Consider the following 19,937-nt stretch of genomic DNA (forward strand, 5'->3'; position numbering starts at 1 on the left):
CGCAAGGGTAATACCACTTGAACACTGCTCTAGCAGTTGGAACAATCCCTCTACAAGTTCCTGCCTCTGCAAGTCCCACAGCATTTGGAAATGATTAGTACACTTTTAACCCTCAGCTTTCTGAGCAAAATTGTGATGTCCATGGACAGTTGATCTCCTGAAACAAGAAGGAAATCCTACCATTTGCAACAACATGAGTGGACCCTGAGGACTATGATAGGTGAAAAAAAATCAGATAGAGAAAAACAAATACCATATAGTCTCAGTTTACTGTGAAATCTAAACCTTCCCTCCCTCAAAAAAAAAAAAACCCACCCACAAACTCATAGAAAAAGAAATGAGATTTGTAGTTACCAAAGGCAAGGGGTGGAGGGAGAGAGGATTGGAGGAAGGTGGTCAAAATGTACAAACTTCCAGTTATAAGATAAATATGTACTTAAGATGTAAGGCACAACATGGTGACTATAGTTAACAGGAAGGTGGCCTTTCACACTTCTGCCCTTGTCTGTGCCTCACTCTTTCAGGCTCTTCAAAGTAGTTCCAATAGCCTAAGAGTTTTACAAAAAGAGTTATAGACCATTAGAAGCAGGAGCACACAGAAGCCAGGGAAGGAACATGTAGAAACTGTAAATGGGATCCAAAGGGACCTGGGTGGGGTCCAAGGAGTATCCACATTAGAACGTCATATGCCCTAGCAGAGGCTAACACTGTAGGGTAAGGGGTGAGGTTTTCCTACAGTGTAGTGAAAATTGTATACTGAACAAATCTAAAAAGGGGACTCTCTCTTTCTCCCTGGAAGGGACAGAGAGTGGGCCTGGAAACAATGCTGAAAACTGGGATGTGCCTTCAAAAAGACCCCACTGTTGTCAATGAAATGTTTAATGTCCTTAGTTCTTTTCCTTTGGACTATGATAAGAACAATAATTAGCATCCAGTGAAAAGTATTTTCTACCTTGTAATGACACTGAGTTATCCCCAACTGGGCAATAAAATCTTAAACACATTCTCACCTGCTGTTCTGGTGGAATGGAAGGTAGGCCACCACAGGGAGTGTGGCCCAGGCTATATCACTCTATAGTGCTCAATGATAGCAGTGTCACATGGAGGGGAAATGGCTGCAGGTGGCAACTCAGAGCAGAAGTTCATGAAGCAGAAATGGAGGTGTCAAGCGGGTGACTCTGAAGCAGATAGGTGACAACCCCCATTTTCTCTAAGTATAATAGAAAAAAAGTCACCTTTGATGAGAGTAGACAGAAGGTAACTCTTGGGTTACATTTAAATTGTCACACCAAATGTGAGAGGTTTTTTACAAGAGATGACATCTTCATACCTTAGCCTCATAAGGGCCAGATTGTTATCAAAATGACAATAGCACAAGGCATTGACTATCTGAGATATGAACAGATAATGAACAATATTTCCAGAAAAATGTAAGCCAGGAGTCAGCTTTTATATCTGACAAAACTAAAATTACAGTTGGGGTTATCATCCTTTCTTAGTAATGCATTTCAACTATAATTTGGTATTAGACAGTGTTATATACTTAGTAACATTAGTCAGCCTTATTAAAACAGATCTGATGACACAATTTTTTCTTTTAAAAATATTTTAAGGTTTTACTCTTTTCAAAATATAGGATGACTAAATAGAAGGTACTTTGTCTATAGGGACTTCTTTGGATAAGGTAAAATAGTGAGCTTAAATACACATATAATTTAACATATAAATACAGTATATAATATTAAAATATAAAAATATTAAAATTACATACACCAAAGCTCACTCTCTTCCCTTATATTTTTATATTTACTATATATCTATATATACTATTTATCATTTATTTATTTATGTATTTTTTAGAAAGAAGGAAGGGAGGGAGAAAGAGAGGCAGAGAAACATTGATGTGTGAGAGAAACATCAATTGGTTACATCTCACACAACCCCTAAACTAGGGTCTAGCCCATAACCCAGACATGTGCTCTGACTGGAAATTGAATGAACAACCCTTAAGTTTGCAGGATGATGTCCAACCCATTGAGCTATGCCAGCCAGAGCTACATGTATTATTTAGACAATGTTTATATGTAAAATGTAAGCATTTATATAAAATTATAATATATATACACCCATATATACAAGTATAATTTAATTTTTCTGAGTACCAAATTTACTTTTCCTTTTCTATGAAACATTTGGTATTTTTTGCAAAACCATGCAATCTATGGACTGGTTTTGATATCAGAGTGTTGTGGATAATGAAAAAAAAAAGGTCTTCAGTTTTAGCTCTTGTCCTTGGAAACTTTTCTAAGTCATAGCATTAGTCCGCTTCCCAACCTAGCAGGCATAGTGGATACAACTGAGTCTTTGAATGATGATGTTAACTTAGCTTTGCTTCCAGATCCTGATCCTGAATGTTGTCTGCATGATAAGTCTTTTGGATGTGAATACATTTTGGACCTGTTTATTTTCTTGTTATTTTCCCCTTTCCAGTGTTTTTAGGGTCTGCTAATTGAAATTCTAATGGACTATACACTTCATCTGAATTAAGTGCTTCACCCTGGGAAGAAATAGAGGGGAAAAGCAGAAGCTAGAATATCCTTGCTAGAATATCTGCCATTTTTAATATAGATGCTAAGAAGCCTATAGGCTTCTAGGCAGCACATATTTAAAATATTTTATTTGTTTATTTTTAGAGAAAGGGGAAGGGTGGGAAAAAGAGAGAGAGACATCAATGTGTGGTTGCCTCTCATGCACCCCCTACTGGGGACCTGGCCCACAACCCAGGCATGTGCCCTGACTGGGAATCAAACCAGCAACCCTTTGCTTTGCAGGCCGGCACTCAATCCACTGAGCCACACCAACCAGGGAAGCAGCACATTTTAATCCCAAGAGAAAGATGAAGCTTATCTTCCAGGGGGAAAAAAAAACAAGCCTTTACTGGTATAACTCAGTTGGTTGGTCATCATCTTGCAAAGCAAAGAGTTTCCAGTTTGATTCCAGGGTCAAGGCACATGCCAACACTGTGGGTTCATTCCCCACTCAAGGTGTGTGTAAGAGGCAATCAATCAATGTTTCTCTCCCTCCCTTTCTCCCTCCCTTCCCCTCTCTCTAAAACTAATAAATAAAATCTTTTTTAAAAACCCAAGAGACATATTTTGCTACTGGAGTTGTTTCTGTGTGCTTTTCCAGGCCACTGCTGAAGAAATGGAGGAGGTCTGTAGGGGAATGTTCCATTTCTGCAGGCCTATTGGCCTGGTCACTTTCCCAGCACATACACTGCCAACTCCTCTTTGCCCTCAATTCACAGTTCACACTCAACAACTCCATCTCCCTGCCCTGAATGTAACCAGAAGCAGGGATTACTCCATGACATAAATGGAGATTACCTGCTCTTCGGTTCCATTTAGCTTTATAGAATAACAGTTATTGAGTGCTCACTGTGTACAGAGTGTTTGCATGCCTTAATCTCTCCAAGTCTACTATAGGCTCAATTTTACAGATGAGGAAAGGACTCAGAAAGGTTTTAAGACTTGTCAATACTTACATAACTGGAGCAGACCCAGGAATATGAAACAGCCCTGTCTGGTTTCAGAGCTTGAGTTCTACCCATGATATTGTTCTTATTAGGTTTGTTTTACATTCCCCAAAGACCCTAAACTTCTTACTTATTTGTTTATGAGACTTGAGATCTGGAAGACAAAGACTGTTAGGAAATTAAAGAATTATGACATTAGATGTTCTGGGAAAGGCTGCATTATCTTTTGCATGCATCTTCTTTTCCTTTAATTTCAATCAGATATTAGATAATCAGGTAGCATTTTTTAAAAATTTTTCATCCTCACCAAGGACATTTTTTCACTGCTTTTAGAGAGAGATGAAGGGAGAGAGGAAGAGAGAAAGAAACATCGATGCGAGAAAGAAGCACTGATTTGTTGACTCTCATATGCACCCAGACTGGGCAGGGAACTCGTGACCCAGGCATGTGCCCTGACCAGGATCAAACCCATGACATTTTGGTTACAAGATATGCTCCAACCACTGAGCCACATCAACCAGGACCAGGTACCATTCTTTTGTTACAGAGGGATGGAGTTCTGCAAACTTGGATTTAGCAAACTGCAAGCAGCACAGTACAGGTCTTCCCTAATTCTCAGCATCATCCATGACAAAAAACACGTATTCATTTTCTAAAGCTGCTATAACAAATTACCACTAATGTAGTGGCTTAAAACAACAAAGTTATAATCTTAAAGTTCTGGAAGTCTGAAGTCTGAAATCGATCTCGCTACGCAAAAATTAAGGTGCTGACAAGGCTGCATTCCTTTTTGGAGACTCTAGGGAGAATCAGTTTCCTTTGCCTTTTCCAGTTTCTACAGGCTGTCTGTATTTCTTGGCTCATGGTCCTTTCCTCTATTTTCAAGGCCAGCAGTATAGCATCTTCCAATCTCTCTGACTCTCCTGCCTCCCTTCTTCCCTTGTGAGGACCCTAGTGATTATATTGGGCCCACCCAGAAAATCAAGGATAATAGTCTCATCTCCAGCTCTACAGCTTAACCATACCTACAAAGCACCCTTTTCAGTGGAAGGTAACATATTGGTTGGTTCCAAAGATTAGGATGTGGCTATCTGGGGTGGGGGGCACATTATTCTCTCTATAACTACCTAGATATGTGCAAGGCATTGTGCTGTGCCCTGGGTAAGCAGTGGTGAGCAAGACTAGCAGTCCCTGCTTACAATCTAAAGAATGTCACCATTCTTCAAGTTCTTACTATGTGGACCAAAACATAAAAGTTGTGAATTATATGTTATATAAGTCACTAGAAGCTATTCAATCTCTTAAAACTAGCAACTCTGGGGTTCCAGTCAAGATGGCAGAGTAGGTGGGTGTTACACTCGCCTCTTCCCATGAACACACAAAACCTACAACTCAATTACAGACCAATCAACCTGGAGAACTATATGAAGACAAGCTGAACAGAAGTCCTATAACTAAGAATGTAAAGAAGCCACATCATGACTGGTAGGAGGGGCAGAGGTGGGAAACTGGCTGACCCCACACCTACATGTGGCAGTTGAAAATCCAAAGGGGTATCTTAGTTGCAGAGGTCCCCCCTGAAAAGTGAGAGGTCTCAGTCCCAAGCTTTGCTGCCCTGCCTGGAACCACCATACCAGGAATAGGAACCCACAAAACATCTGACTGTGAAAACTAGCAGACCTGGCTGGTGTGACTCAGTGGATTAAGTGCCAGCCTGTGAGCCAAAGGGTCACAGGTTCAATTCCTAGTCAGGGCACATGCCTGGGTTATGGGTCAGATCCCCAGTAGGGGGTATACGAGAAGCAACCACACAGTGAAGTTTCTCTCTCTTTCTTCCTCCCTTCCCCTCTCTAAAAATAAATAAACAAAATCTTTTTGAAAATTGGCAGAAATTTCTCTGTCCCTCCAGGTGAGATGAAAGACTACTAGAAACCCAGGTGTCCTCTTAAAGGGTCACACATGAACTCTCACTCACCTTGGACTCCAGAGGAAGGACAGTGGCTCAGGGGGGTGCCAGAGACATACAGTATGAGACTTAGTTGTATGGCTTTGATGCAAGGGATGGAGGAATGGTGCCACTGTCCCTGTGCTGAGTGCTCCTCCCACACAGCCAACAGGTACCCTCTTTCCTGTGTTGAGCCTTCCCCCACCCCACCCACCACATCGGAACCTGCATTAGCCTGGTAAACTCTACTGCTCCACCCTGATGAATCCCTGAGATCCTGCCTTACCCAGCTCACTTACTGACTGAGGCTCTTCCAGTGACTGAGCCTTATGCACTGCTGGCAGGAGCAGCATGTCTTGGGGAGTCTTGGGTCTTTTGCTGACCTGCCCCAGGCCTGGTACTAATGGCTGCCAGTCTTGGTTCTCAGCATGACCACTCCCATGTACATCCAGGTACAGTACAGCTACCTACAACAGATCACTTTGTATCTCCTAACATGTAGCCCTGGGCCAGTCACAGGCAGTGTCTGACATTAACTTTTACTGGAGTGCCTCCCAAGAGGACACAGAACCAACAAACTGGATGGCCAGCTTCAGAATGCAAGAGAACACCACCTGATTAGCTCCGCAAGTGGCACACACAAAAGGAGGTCTCAGCAGGCAGCAGACGCCACTGGGGCAAATCCCGCTCTGCGGGGTCATCCCCCGTACAGCAGCTTGTACTCTTTGCTCATGGCCAATCCTCACAGCCAGTCAGCCTGAGGGTCAGTCCCACCCACTGATGTTCCAACAGTAATCAAGGCTCAATAACAACAGGAGGGCACACACAACCCTCAAAAGGGACACTCCTGGAGGACCCAGTTTAGATAATAATGGAGACTGTGCTACTGAGCCCCACAGGGCACCTACTACATAAGGCCACCATTCCAAGACTGGAAAATGTAGCAGATCTACAAAGTATATATGAACAGAGAGGCAGCCAAAATGGGGAGATAAAGAAACATGGCTCAAATAAAAGAACAGTAGAAAACTCCAGAAAAAGAGCTAAAGGAAATGGAGATAAGCAATCTGTCAGATGCAGAGTTCAAAACACTGGTTATAAGGATGCTCAAGGAACTTACTGAGGACCTCAACAGCATTAAAAAATCCAGTCAGAAATGAAGGATACACTCATTGAAATAAAAAACAATTTACAGGGAAACAACAGTAGAGTGGACAGAGCTGAAAATCAAATCAAATCAAATCAAATATGAAAAGATGCTCAACATCACTAACCATCGCAGAAATGCAAATTAATACCACAGTGAGATATCATGTTATACCTGTCAGAATGGCTATCATCAATAAATGAAGAAACAAGTGTTGGAGAGGAAGTGGAGGAAAAGGAACCCTAGCACATTGTTAGTAGGAATGCAGACTGATACAGCCACTCTGGAAAACAGTATGGAGTTTCCTCAAAAAACTAAAGGTGGAACTGCCTTATAACTCAGTGATTCCACTTCTGGAAATATATCCAATGAAATTGAAAACACTAATTCGAAAGAATATATGCGACCCTATGTTCATTGCACCATTTACAGTATCCAAACTATAGAAGCAATGTATATGCCCATCAATAGATGAGTGGAATAAAAAGCTGTCGTATACCCACACAATAGAATACTACTCAGCCAAAGAAAAGAATGAAATCTTACCATTTGTGACAACAGCTCAAGGATGGATCCAGAGGATGTTAATGCTAGGTGAAATAAGTCAGAGAAAGAAAAATAACATATGATTTTCACTTATGTATGGAATATAAAGAACAAAATAAACAAAACAGGAACACAGTCATGGATACAGTGAATAAACTGAGGATTGCCAGGTAGGAGAGAGTGGGATGGATGGGTAAAAGAGGTGAATGGAGTAAGAAGTACAAACTGGTAGTTTAAAAATAGTCATGGGGATGTAAAGCACAGCATAGGGAATATAGTCAATAATACTATAATAACCATGTATGGTGCCAGGTGGGTACTAGAATTATCAGGAGGATCACTTCATAAATTATATAGTTGTCTAACCACTATGCTGTATACTTGAAACAAATATAAAATAAAAAATAAAAGCTACCAACTCTGAGTTAAGTTCATCTCTTTCCTTGTTTTCAACTCCTATAACCAATTACTAATGTAGCTCTACTCAATTTATCTGAGACATGTGTCAAGTGTTTCCTGTACATCTTCACAAACATTGACCTCATGAGTTGCCACTGGGGTACTGCAGACTTCCTAAGCTGTTTCCTGCCACCAATACATTGTCCTCACCATAACTGTAGTTAACATGTTAAAAGAAGTTACTCTTTGTTTTCAAACCCTTCATTAGTTCCCTACTGTACCTAAGAAATAAAATATAAGGGTTCTCAAGCAATCAGAAGGGTGGTAGTGAAGGAAAAATTGGCTAACCTTTGAATGAGTTCCCACTACATGCCAAGCATTGTTCTATGGACATGGTTTATGTGGACTACGTCACTTAAACTTCAAAACAGCTAAACAAAGTAGGCATCATCATCATTACCACCATCCCAATTAACAAATCAAGAAACAGGGGCACAAACAAGTCAAGTAACTTGTTCAAGGGTGCACAGATAATTAGTGGAACTAGGATATAAACCAAGAAATCTGTAGAAATTGACAAGGTGATTCTAAGACATGTATGAAAAGACTAAAGAACTAGGATAGCCAATAGTTTGCTAAAGAAGAACAGAGTTGGAGCTTTATTACTACCTGATTTCAAAACTTATTTTTTTATTTTTTAAAGATTGTTGTTTATTTGTTTTTAGAGAGTGGAAAAGGGAGGGAGAAAAAGAGGGAGAGAAACATTGATGTGTGAGAGATATATCGATGGATTGTCTCTTGTTTGCCCCCAACGGGGGGCCTGCCCTACAACTCAGGCATGCACCATGACTGGGAATCAAACTAGCGACCTTTTGGTTAGCAGACTGGTACTCAATCCATTGAGCCACACCAACCAGGGCTCAAAACTTATTATAAATCAACAGTAATTAATACAGAGTGGTATTGCCACAAAGATAGACAAGTAAATCAGTGGACCAGAATTCAGAGCCCAGAAACAGGGCTTCACATAAATGGTCAATTGATTTTTCACAAAGGTACAAAGGCAATTCAATGGAAAAAACACAGTCTTTTCAACAAATAATACTGGAACACTTGGACATCCATGTGCAAAAAAATGAACCTTGACTTACACCTCATACCTTATGCAAAAATGAACTCAAAATAGACAAGCTTAAAAATCTAAAACTTCCAAGAGAAAACTCAAAAGAATAATTTTGTGACCTTGGGTCAGGCTATAATTTTTTAGATATGACACCAAAAGCACAACCAAGAAAAGAAAAAAGTGATAAATTAGACTTTGTCAACATTAAGAAATTCTGCTGTTTGAAAAACAGACTGTTAGGAGAATGAAAACTGCACTAAAGAAAAGGGGAAAATATTTGCCAAACACATTCTTAAATGATTTTTTTAAAGATTTTATTTATTTATTTTTTAGAGAAGAGAAGGAGAGAAACATCAATGTGTGGTTGCCTCTCGTGCAGCCCCTACTGGGGACCTGGCCTGCAACCCAGGCATGTGCCCTATCTGGAAATCAAACTGGTGACCCTTTGGTTCACAGGCTGACACTCAAGTCACTGAGCCACACCAGCCAGGGCATATTCTTAAATGACCATTATCCAGGCCATATCAATGAATTTCAAACCTCACTAATAAGAAAACAGCCCAATAAAAAAATAGGCAAAATATTTGAAGAGACATGTCAACAAACATATGTGGGTGGAAAATAAGCTCATAAAAAGATACTTGAGATCACTAGTAATTAGGGAAATATAATGAGGTATAATGAGGTATACTAAACACCTATTAGAATGGTTCAAAACAAAACAAACCTGACAATACCAAGTGCTGAAAAGGACGTGGAGCAACTAAAATTCTAAATGTTGATGCTGGAAATATAAAAGGGTACAGCCACTTTCAAAAACAGTTTGTCAGATTCTTATAAAAATAAACATAAACCTACCACATGATTCAACATTGCCCCACATGGATATTTACCCAAGTGAAATGAAAATGTATGTAGACAGAAAATCTTGTTTACAAATGTTTACATCAACTTTGTTCATAATCACCTAAAACTGGAAACAATCCAAATATCTTTCAGCTGCTAAATGAACAGATTCTGCTACATCAAAAAATGGAATACTAGACAGCAATGAAAAGGAAAAACTAATTACATATGAAAGAACATGGATGAATCTTACATGTATGTGTGTGATGGAATCTAGTCACAAAAACTATATGATTTACAATTCCATTTATATGACATTCTGGAAAAGGTCATTTATAGGCATATAAAACAAATCAATATCAATAGTTGCCCAGGAATTGGGGGATAAGAAATTGATGGCAAATAAGTATAAGGGCATTTTGTGCATGAGGGAACAGTTCTATATCTTCTTTTAAATATTTTATTTATTTTTACACAAAGGGGAAGGGAGGAAGAAAGAGAGGAAGAGAAACACCAATTCACATAGGCACCAGTTGCCTGTCTCACACCCCCAACTGGGGACCTAGCCCCCAACATAGGCATGTGCTCTGACTGGAAACCGAATCGGTGACCTTCCAGTTTGCAGGATAACACTAAACCAAACTGAGCCACACCACTCAGAGCAACAGTTCTATATATTGACTGTAGTGGTGACAATGCAATTGACAACATTTTTCAAAACTCATAGAACTGTACACTGGAAAAGGTAAATTAGACTCTATGCATATTACATTTAATTAAAAATTTCATGCTTGACCTCAATAAATATGGAGCAACACAGTTTACTATTGCAAAGAAGGTTAATTATCTTGAAATTAATTCAATTCACTTCTTCCTCCAGTGCAGTTTAGTCTGCCCATGAGTTTTCTATGCATGTGCATCTATATCAAGCTGCTGTCGGGAAAGGCAGGAGTTGGAACCCTTCAAATCAGACAGCATGCTGGTTAACATGCTTGGAAGGCTCCAAGAATGGTGCACAGAGTAATTTTTTTTAAGCCCTCATCTTGTGGCATTAGGGAGCTCAAGCAAAGGGAATGGCTGAGCCATGAAGAGCATGCCAGGCAAACTCATGCACACACATACATGCACAGCCACGTCCACAGGCTCATCCAGGGCACCTGTAGCCCAGGTGACCTTGGGGTCCTCCAGGGGGGAAGTAAGGTGTGGGCCACAGCCTCCATTGTGGGCTGTGTTGGCTTTCATAGCTGACAAAAAAAGCACATGCAGTTTCCCGTTTCACTGGGATGAAGGACAGTTTCACTTCTGCATGACCTGAGGTATGGTGCAAGGCCCATTTCTCTACATCCTTAGGACTGAATGGCCCACTTCTCCCACTTAGCTGCAGTCACAGGTGCAGCAGGTGCCCTGCCCATCTCCTCCTGCACTTGCTGCTCTACACACACAGGCAGTCTGACTGTGGGCCCTAGGGACTCTCTCTGTGAGGGCACTGTCGGGCCACATCCACACAGGTGGCTCTTGTATATGGCAACATAGAGTGACAGGGAGCAATGACCCCAGGACTGTCCTTGGCCCATGAGAGAGGAGTGAAGGAGTAAACACCTGAGCTTTGCTGCCTCTGGGCTAATGCAACCCAAGGCCTGTTCTGGACTGTCTCCCAGAGGCCCCCAGCAGGAACCAGTTGTCCACAGCAGCCTCCTGACCCTGAACATGCCTGTGACTGTCCTCTCTCCCAGCCCTGACTCAGCTCCCCTTTCCCTCAGCAGGGCTGCTCCACAGGACATCCCCAATGACTCACACTGACATCCCTTTACTGGGGTGGGCCTCTGAGGAAGCCCAACCTGCGACACAGTCAGGGTAACAACTGGAGAGCTAGGCCCTCCCACAGCACAGTGGGCAGACACACCTGTCTACTAAGGATCACACACCCGGGACAGCCGATCAGAGCTGCATCTGGGACACTCACTCTCTTGCTTTGCAGGGCAGGGTGGTGGGGTGGCTCTCAGCCAGGGTGCAATTTGCCCCAGGGACATTGGCAATCTCAGGAGCCACTTGGGTGATCACAAGTGGGGATGGGTGCCATTGGCGTTTAGGGGGTGAGGCCAGGATGCTGCTGAACATCCTACAGCGCACAGGACGCCCTCCCACCAGCAAATGCCACTGGTGCCATGTGCAGAAACCCCCGCACAGTGTGGCACCAGAGTCAGAATCCCCAGCACTGGGTACTTTTTTCATCTCTAAAAAGATGATGAAACATTTACTTCGCAAGGTTTTTATGAGTCTTGAGTTGAGGTAAGTAGAATGTGGAGTCCCCTATTCCTTCATTCTGTAGTGCCGACCCTGTGCCACATAATGACCAAGTCGGTGACCAAGCAGACAGGGAAGAGACATCATCTCTGCCCTCAGAAAATCCAGAGGCTGTGTGTGGGAAACCGTGCAAACACTCAATGCCTCTCCTGTGGGAGCCCGGCTGTGATAAGGCATGTGGTAGGTGCGCGTTGGCGGGGCAGCAGAGAGGAGGAGGTGTGCTCCTTGGTGGTCAGGAAGCGCTGTTTGAGGTGGAAGGTGGGGATCAGCAGGTGACTGAGCAGAGAGGGGCCTCTCAGCAGAGGAAACAGCCTTTTGCAAGGGCACAGAACCCTGCAAGTGTTGGCCCATCTGCGGCATGGTGACCATGTTCAGAGCTTAGACACATGAAACAGAGGAGACAGAGAGATGAGGCTGGGCAGGAGGCAGGGACCAGGTGGGGAGGAACCCTTGGCAGGGCTGGGGCAAGGGTGGCAAGTGAGGCATGGAAGGCCCTGACCCTGGTGGGACCTGCCTGACCCGGACAGTGGGTGCCTCCTTCATGCTGGTGCCCCAGGCCCCCACAAGCCCCAGCCCTGCCCGGCTTTCCTCCTGTGCCATGCTCAGGAGCCAGAAAGTCTAGTCTGCAGGCCAGGAGCAGCAGGCAGAAGTTGTGGGCTTCTTTCCCTTTTAGGAGGATAACCTGACTCAAACACAGGTCCCCTGTGCCACTTCTCATCCAACAAAATGCCTACTTCCGAGCAACAAGAAAGCAGAGCTTTGCCCTCCTAATTAGCTTCTCCACCTCACAGACCACTGTTACTAGACTGACCCTTTCTCAGACCCAACACTCAGCAAACTCCTGGGGACAGAAGGCAAACAGGATCCTGGTGGGTGACAAGCCTGCAAGTCTGGTTGGCAGCTAAGTTCACGTGTTCAAGTGGGAAGAATAAGGCAGTGCTTTGAGTGACAGTCAGAGCTCATGTTCACCTCATTAACTCGGGCTTTATTAAAGCCAGATACTTTGATTATTGGATGGCAAAATAGACTTAGCTATCCAGTCTTCTGCTTCGCCTAAATTGGGGCAGGTGGAGGGGAAGAAAGAGAGACAGGGAAAGATGTTGAGAAGAGTTCAGAAACTAAACCGATTTAGGTTAGTGCCCCCTTGTGGCGCTCCACAAGGGTACATTTGCTCTAAGACAATTCATAGGCCAGGAGAAAACTGCTCTTGTTGTGTCCCAGACCAGGGTCGTCTTTAAGGAACACCTAGTCAAGGAGATTTTAATCCTAGTGCAATAAACTGCATCTACTATGTGTATACTTATCATAATTGCTATCAGTTAAAGAAGCACATTTATGTTATACCAGTCTGTAATTCAGGAGTTTCACCACATTGTCTTGACCTCTTCTCATTTGTGAGACGTCACTACAAACATCATTTCATCATTAGGTCTCCCTCTCGACATCAAGAGATTCTCTTGAAAACCTGTCCAAAAAGGCTGGCAGGCTTCAAAGCAATAACAGAAGTGATGGGAATCAATGTCCCATAAAGTATCTAAGACTCCGTCTCAGTCCAAATCCGTCATAGGACCGTAGCTATGGTCTAGAGTTCCAGTATTCAATTAACTTTGCTGCCATCGCCTGGAACAATAGTTCTCAACCCCTTCAGATGCAAATCACCTTCTAATTAAATAGTTTCATCCTGAACTGTAATTCATAGACAATATGGTTTACCTACCCCGCACTGTGTAACAAATTACAAGATGCCCTTATGTAACACACAGGGAGATAAAAGGTCAGTACTTATGTGTAAGAACACCGTGCTCCCTGCACATGTACGAGTCTCTGAAAACCAGTGGGCAGGACATTCCTGGAAGAGTCAATGAAGAATTCCAATGCCCGCACCAAAGCCTCCACATACGCAAATGCCACACATGTGGACACTTCGGAGTTTGTTCAGCTGGTGGGCTCTAGGAGCAGCCCTGCCACTAATGACAAGTCCAAGAACCGCCAACCATCCCTGATGGAGGTCTCGCGGAGAAAAGAGACGACCACTTTCCCCGACTCTCCCAGCAGTTGCATTCCAGAACAAATTAGTGTGTAGCAAAGCCGTACCAAACCAGGATGCATTTTTTTTGTTGGTGGCTTCTGACTCGGTGTGCATGCTTTTAGTGGTAAAGTCAAACAAAAGACCCTTCCTGGTCCTGCTCTCCGGCAAAAGTGTGGGCACCAGAACAGGAAGTGTGGAAAGTGAGGTCCTCACAAAAGGGCCTCGCGCCCCCTAGAGGTGGCAGCAGGCGACAATGGGATGAAGGGTGGTGTGAACCGCCACTGCAGTAGAGTGCGCCAGAGCACACCTTCGCACAGGTGGCTGGGAGAATCCGGCTCAGCCTGCAGTCCTCGAGGCAGGCACTGCCAGACGGCGGCTTCTGCAGGACCCCTGCGTGTATGGGCGACCCCCAAATCGTAAGTATTTTATGGAGTACTTTCGGGGTGGCAGGTTTTTCAGTGTCCATTTGCAGTAAGTCTGGTGGTTCCACAGTAGAGACGTGGCTTTTGCAAAAGGATACATTGATATTAAAGACATAGTAGTCATTCCGTGCATCAGCGCCCTTACATTTTTTTATCCTTTTAGGGCCGCCATTTTATACCACAATGGAAAAAGCTTTAGAACGAGCTTTGGATCGTGCGGAGTCTGTCATTGAAAGTATATGGCAGAGACTCCGTAAACGTAAACAGTCATCTAGTGGGGGAAAATCTCTCTCTGAAAGACTGTATGACCTATATGTCGAAGAATGTGGAAAAGAGCCCGAGGTTACGGAGGAATTAATAAGCAATGTGAACTTGTTAGAAAAGCTTGTTCAGAGGGAGTCCTTGTCCCATTTGGTGGTCAACCTGTACCCAGGAAAGCAGGGCTATTCGCTGGTGCTCAAGGGACCAAGTGAATCACATTCAGAGACCATTCGACTGCCTTACAAAGTAAGGACATTTCTAGAATACCTGGGTGCAGAGAAATTGCCTCCTGCATTGGTGGATCTCCTGGAAAAGTCCGAACTGAACATGTTTCACAGTGGGTGTGTCATAGCAGAAGTACGGGACTATAGGCAGGGCGGTAATGCAGAGCCCCCTGGTTACCAAAGCAGGCATGTCCTCCTACGCCCAACGATGCAGACATTAGCCTGCGATGTAGAGTCCATAACCAGCGATAACCAGGAACGGACCCAGGAAGACAAACTTGAGAGCCAGCTGATCTTAGCTACAGCTGAACCCCTGTGTCTTGACCCTTCTGCATCAGTAGCCTGCACTGCAAACAGGCTGCTCTATAACAGGCAAAAGATGAACACTCCCGCCATGAGAAGGAACTTCAAGAGGTACCCCACAGCCTGCCCGAATGACCCGCAGGAGCCGTCTTATAGTCCAGACCTTCACGAAAAAAGCAAGGCAAGTCCAGCAGCTGAGCAAAATGACCTCAAAATTTCCAAAGCAGGAAATTGTGTGGATATGTGGAACCAGAGACCCTGTGACTTGGCAGTCCCTTTTGAGGTGGATGTAGAGAAATATGCTAGAGAGGAGAGGTCTGTCAAATACGATGACTCACCACTAGCAGACTGGCCAACCTATGGGGTAAATGATGATATTTCTCTATTTGGATGTGAAGCTGGTGATCAGTCCCAGACAACAGAGCTGACCTTCATGAAGTCTCTTAATGATCCATTTATCTCTGGAATAGAAAGTGCACCTAAAAAAGCCAGATGCGGGGGACCAGTGTCTCCCCGTCACTCCTGCAGAGAGGACCATTGCTATAGTTTGATGCCTGAGTCAAGCATTGACACTGGAGAATTAGAAAGTCTGTTTGAGGAACTGGAGCCCCTGAGCCCTGAATGTGCCTTTCAGGTGTCACAGGGCTCCAGCGACTCAGCTCCTCTCAGCCAGCTTTCTGTGCAGAAAGAAGCAGCACAGCCTCTGGCCTTGGCAGTTCAGTCTTCAGTACCTGGGGAGGGAGTCCAGCACACCCCTCCACCCATCAGCCTTCTCTCCAGCTCAGGAAATAGTTCCTCAGGTAATATCAGTTTGACTCCTCAGCAGGCAAGCCGCATTCGCCTTCTTAAAATGCCATCTCCTGTCCCTGCTTCAAAGTCACCAAGTCTTCCCCAGAAACCCTCTGTGGAAGCGAACCATGTTAGCACACTTCCTGCAGCCTCCCTGTGTGCTGCCAACTCAGCAGAAACAATTCTGGCCAGTCATGTCAAGGCCAAGTCTGCTGGCTCCAACACCGTCAAAGTGGCAGGCCCTGTTCCTGAAGCCCAGATTGTGGTGAGAAGGTCCATTCCTGGGAGGGCGTCTGTTGCTAGGGCCAGGGCTCCTGAACCAGTTAAGATCAGCGGCCTGCCCTCAAGAGATCAGTTACCAAATATGCAACCCGCTGTGCCACAGGCTCTTTCTCAGGGAGGTGTTCAGCATAATTTAGGAGATTTTTCAAGATTTAGGCCTATAGGTGTTCTCTGGGTTCCAGAAGGTGTCGACATTTGGAAAACCCAACAACCACAGCAGCTGTTTTGCCAGATGTTTCCAGTACCACAGCTTCAGCAGCCCCCCACTACTCTTCAGCAGCGCATGTTGCAGGGTTCAATTGCACAAGGTTCGGCCAGTCAACAAACAGCCTTTTCTGCTCAGCAAGCTGCTGTCATTAGCCGCAATGAGGTCGGAAGTGTTCTGCAGCCCCAGATCATGGTGCAGCCTCAGCCTGCCTCTGCCCAGACAGGACCTGGGCAGAGCCGCCCAAAACACGTGGTCCAGCTCTCCACTGCCTTCCCACAGCAGCCGCAGCCCCAGCAGGTAAGGTTCAGAGTCTTGCCATCCCCAGTGGCAGCAGCACCCCCAAACAGCTCAGCAGGGTGGGTGCCCGCAGGTAGCAGGCCAGGGCAAAGGCAAACAGAATGGAGGCCTGCCCCGCCCTCCCAAATCCTGAGTCTTGCATTGGGTCCTCTCTTTTGCAAAACACGAGAGCATCGACCCAAAGCAATAGAGTTTTTACTTCATTCTGCATTATTTTGATGTGTCAGTACTTCAGTCGTTAGACGTGTAAACTTTATTCAGAAGCACAACCCCATGATTGTACGTAGAGACAAGAAGGTGTTTAATAACCTGAGATGGTTTGGCTTATGCTATTGTTTTGGTTGCTGTTGTTAACGTAGTGAGTTCTATTTTAGTGTTCCAAAGTGTATCAAATCCACAGTAGGCTCAGCTGAAACTCCTGAAGCCTATAGTTTCTCTGAAACAATAAATCTGCAATACCGATCAAGTTAAAATTACATTAATTTAGCAAGGTGAATATGGTTTTTAAAACTTTTGCCGAGTTAAATGAGCACATCACAGAAAATGCACCATCTTAGCCTCTTTCGAGTTGCGTGGTGTACACCAGGTCTCCAGAGCTGTCTTCATCTGGCAACAGAGAAGCTGCACTGGGTGAGCACCAGCTGCCCATGTCGCTCTTCCCCCAGAGCCTGGCAGGCAGCGGGCTCCTTTCTGCTCCTCTGAGTCGGACTGCTTTAGGCACTTGGTGTGAGTGCAGTGATGCAGTCGTGGTCAGTTTGGGGCTGGCCTCTGTCACTCAGCGTGACACCCTCTAGGTCACCCATGTTAGCATGCGGCAGGAGGGTCCCAGCCTTTTCAATGGTTTCCCACTACATGACATATGCTGGAGTGGCCTGTGAAATATTGGAAACATCTTGGAGAAGAAGGTCCTTTTGGTATTTGATTATTTAGGTCAGGAGGTTTTAGGCAGTGTATGAGAATCAATTTTTAAAAATTGTTTGGACAAATGCTAAAACTGGGAAACACTATGCTTTTCACACCTGCAGTGAGGACCTGGGAGACCTCGCAGTGTGCAGAGCGGCTCCAGGCGGACCTGCGGCCAGGGCCATGGTCCCAGGCGGCACAGAAGGACTGGAAGAGGCACTTCTGGGATGTCTTGTGTTCTCTCGTTATGTGACCGTTTCTACTGTTCGAACTCTAGCTTATTTGTCGAAAGGTAAACAGCTAAAACGTTTGGAAATGAGTTTTATTTGTCTGTCTTTCAAGTGTTTGCAGCCTGGTTAGATTCTGAAAGCAGAACCCCACCCCTTCCCTTTCCCTGGCTTACTGCCTGCCAGCTGACTGTAGCCTGGCTCCCTGAGCTCCTCTCTCCTTCTGGGGTGTGTCATGGGCTGCCGAAGGTCCCTGGACTTTTCTGCTTTCTTTTCCCCTCTTTTTATTGAGATGTGATGGGCATAAGAAACAGCCCAGGCAAGGTGTACGACTCAGTGGCACTTACTCCTTTAGAGTGTTGTGTCGCCACCATCTCTGTTCCAAAAACACCTCATCACCCCCAGAGAAATCTCTGAAGCCCTTTAGTTTGTGGTTCCCATCCTGCCCTTCCCCAGCCCCCAAAGCCACCCGTTGGCCTTTTTCTGGATGGGCTTCCCTGTTCTAGACACTGATGGAATCACACAGTATGTGGCCGTTTCTGTCTGGCCTGTTTTCCTTGGCATGATGTTTTTGAGGTTCATCTGTGTTGTAACATGTATCAGTACTTGATTCCTTTTTATGTCTGAGTGATATCCCATTGTTTGAATGTACCACATTTGTTTATTAAATCTCCATGAGTGTGCATTTTAGTCGCTCCTACCTATTAGTTGTTGTGTGTAATGTTGCTATGAGCTTTTCTGTACAGGTGATTTGTTTTTGTATCTCATATTTTGCTCTGTTACGGTTTTAAAGGGCACCCTGTCTACATAAGATTTGTTTTTCTGAGTACATATGTATGTTTCTATGCCTTTTGCCCTAAGAAAAAAGGGAACTTTGGTCTGGCAGTTCCAAAAGAGATGAGTGAAGGGACAGGTGACCAGTGAGTCTTACTTGATGAAGTCAGCTGTCCTCCTGTGCTGCTGATTCCATTAAGGCAAGACTTGTGATGCGTTCAAACAAACTGCTCACGTATGCCATCTGAGGACCACTGCGCTTGGCTGAGCCTCCGTCACCCACTTGGACCTCTTGGGAATGGTCCCCGCACTTTCACGAAGGGAACCGGTGCAATGTTCAATTGCAAAGAAGCGTCCACTCTCGGCCTTGGGAACCAACCAGAGACCTGAACTCAGATTCTAGCCAGATTTGATGTACTTCCTCTGTTTTACTGACCTTGTTCTAGAGTGATGTAGCACTCCCTTCCCTGGCAAGCAAATAAAGTTAGCTTTGTTTCCAATAACCTTTTGTGGTGTCTTTTTATATCTTTCTAATGATTCCCACCAGAGTTGGTACTTAATGCAACTGTCATACTAATGAAGAGGAGAGAATATCTCCCTTGAAGTAAAACCCCAGAGAATATACTGATTCAAACAGCCATGTAGGAAAGACTCCCATGTTTCTGGCAGTGTGTTTGGCCTGCAGTGGGATGGAGAGAATACAGATACCAAAGAAAAGTAACATAGCTTTTTAGAATATAGATCTTATAAAAACTTACATAATTTTATACTTCAGCAAGTTAAGCTAGATTCCCGCTATGATAAAGACTCACTGGAATAATGAATGTTACACATATAAAGATGATTGCAGAATAGAGAGAATGCCAAATACCAGAAGGTTCCAGACTTTAGTGGCTATCACCATGCCAGAAATCTGAGGTCAGAACTCAGACCAGGGTGATAATAGAAACAAGAATCCAGACAGAAAAGTATATTGCCCACCCCATGAGGTCCAAATATGTGTATCTGCATAGAGAATTTGTACTTATTTATGAATGATAAGAAATGAAAAATCTATTATTTATTTCAGATTTGTCTTGAGAAAATTTGGGGGAAATACACAATTCTCATAGGAAATTTGTTTATATCTAAAAAACAACAGAAACATGGTAGGTTCCTTGCTGGACAGACTGTTTGCAGGGTCCCATTCTCACATGCCCCACCTTCCTACTGATTCCAGTATTTTCTTTGGTTTATGCCATGTGCTGTCCCCTGAAAATACCATGACCACCTGTTCCTTAGAGAAAGCTGAGTTTATTCTTCCTGGTGAGGGACAGGAGAACCTTGGCAGAAACTTAGTAGTGTTTCAGTGAGTTAAATCTTTTTCCATGAAA

General features: G+C 44.2%; 1 protein-coding gene across 1 annotated transcript; it reads left to right on the forward strand.

Annotated features, from left to right (window-relative positions):
• The first annotated feature begins 14,479 nt into the window (after positions 1-14,479).
• On the forward strand, positions 14,480-17,454 carry LOC123829942 (transcription factor SPT20 homolog). The gene is made up of 2 exons (XM_045855858.1): positions 14,480-16,660; positions 17,326-17,454. The coding sequence occupies exons 1-2, from the start codon at positions 14,480-14,482 to the stop codon at positions 17,452-17,454; spliced, it is 2,310 nt and encodes a 769-aa protein (XP_045711814.1).
• The last annotated feature ends 2,483 nt before the right edge of the window (positions 17,455-19,937 follow it).

This window comes from Phyllostomus hastatus, unplaced genomic scaffold (genome assembly GCF_019186645.2).
Source record: "Phyllostomus hastatus isolate PE091 unplaced genomic scaffold, TTU_PhHast_1.1 phas_scaffold_12, whole genome shotgun sequence".
Lineage (NCBI taxonomy): Eukaryota > Metazoa > Chordata > Mammalia > Chiroptera > Phyllostomidae > Phyllostomus > Phyllostomus hastatus.

What these genes read in the sequence shown, in the direction of transcription:
- LOC123829942 (XM_045855858.1), top strand. Translation starts at nt 14,480, where the DNA reads ATGGAAAAAGCTTTAGAACGAGCTTTGGATCGTGCGGAGTCTGTCATT. An exon ending in AGCAGCCGCAGCCCCAGCAG is followed by an intron (nt 16,661 to 17,325) that starts GTAAGGTTCAGA and finishes CTCTTCCCCCAG; the next exon opens with AGCCTGGCAGGCAGCGGGCT.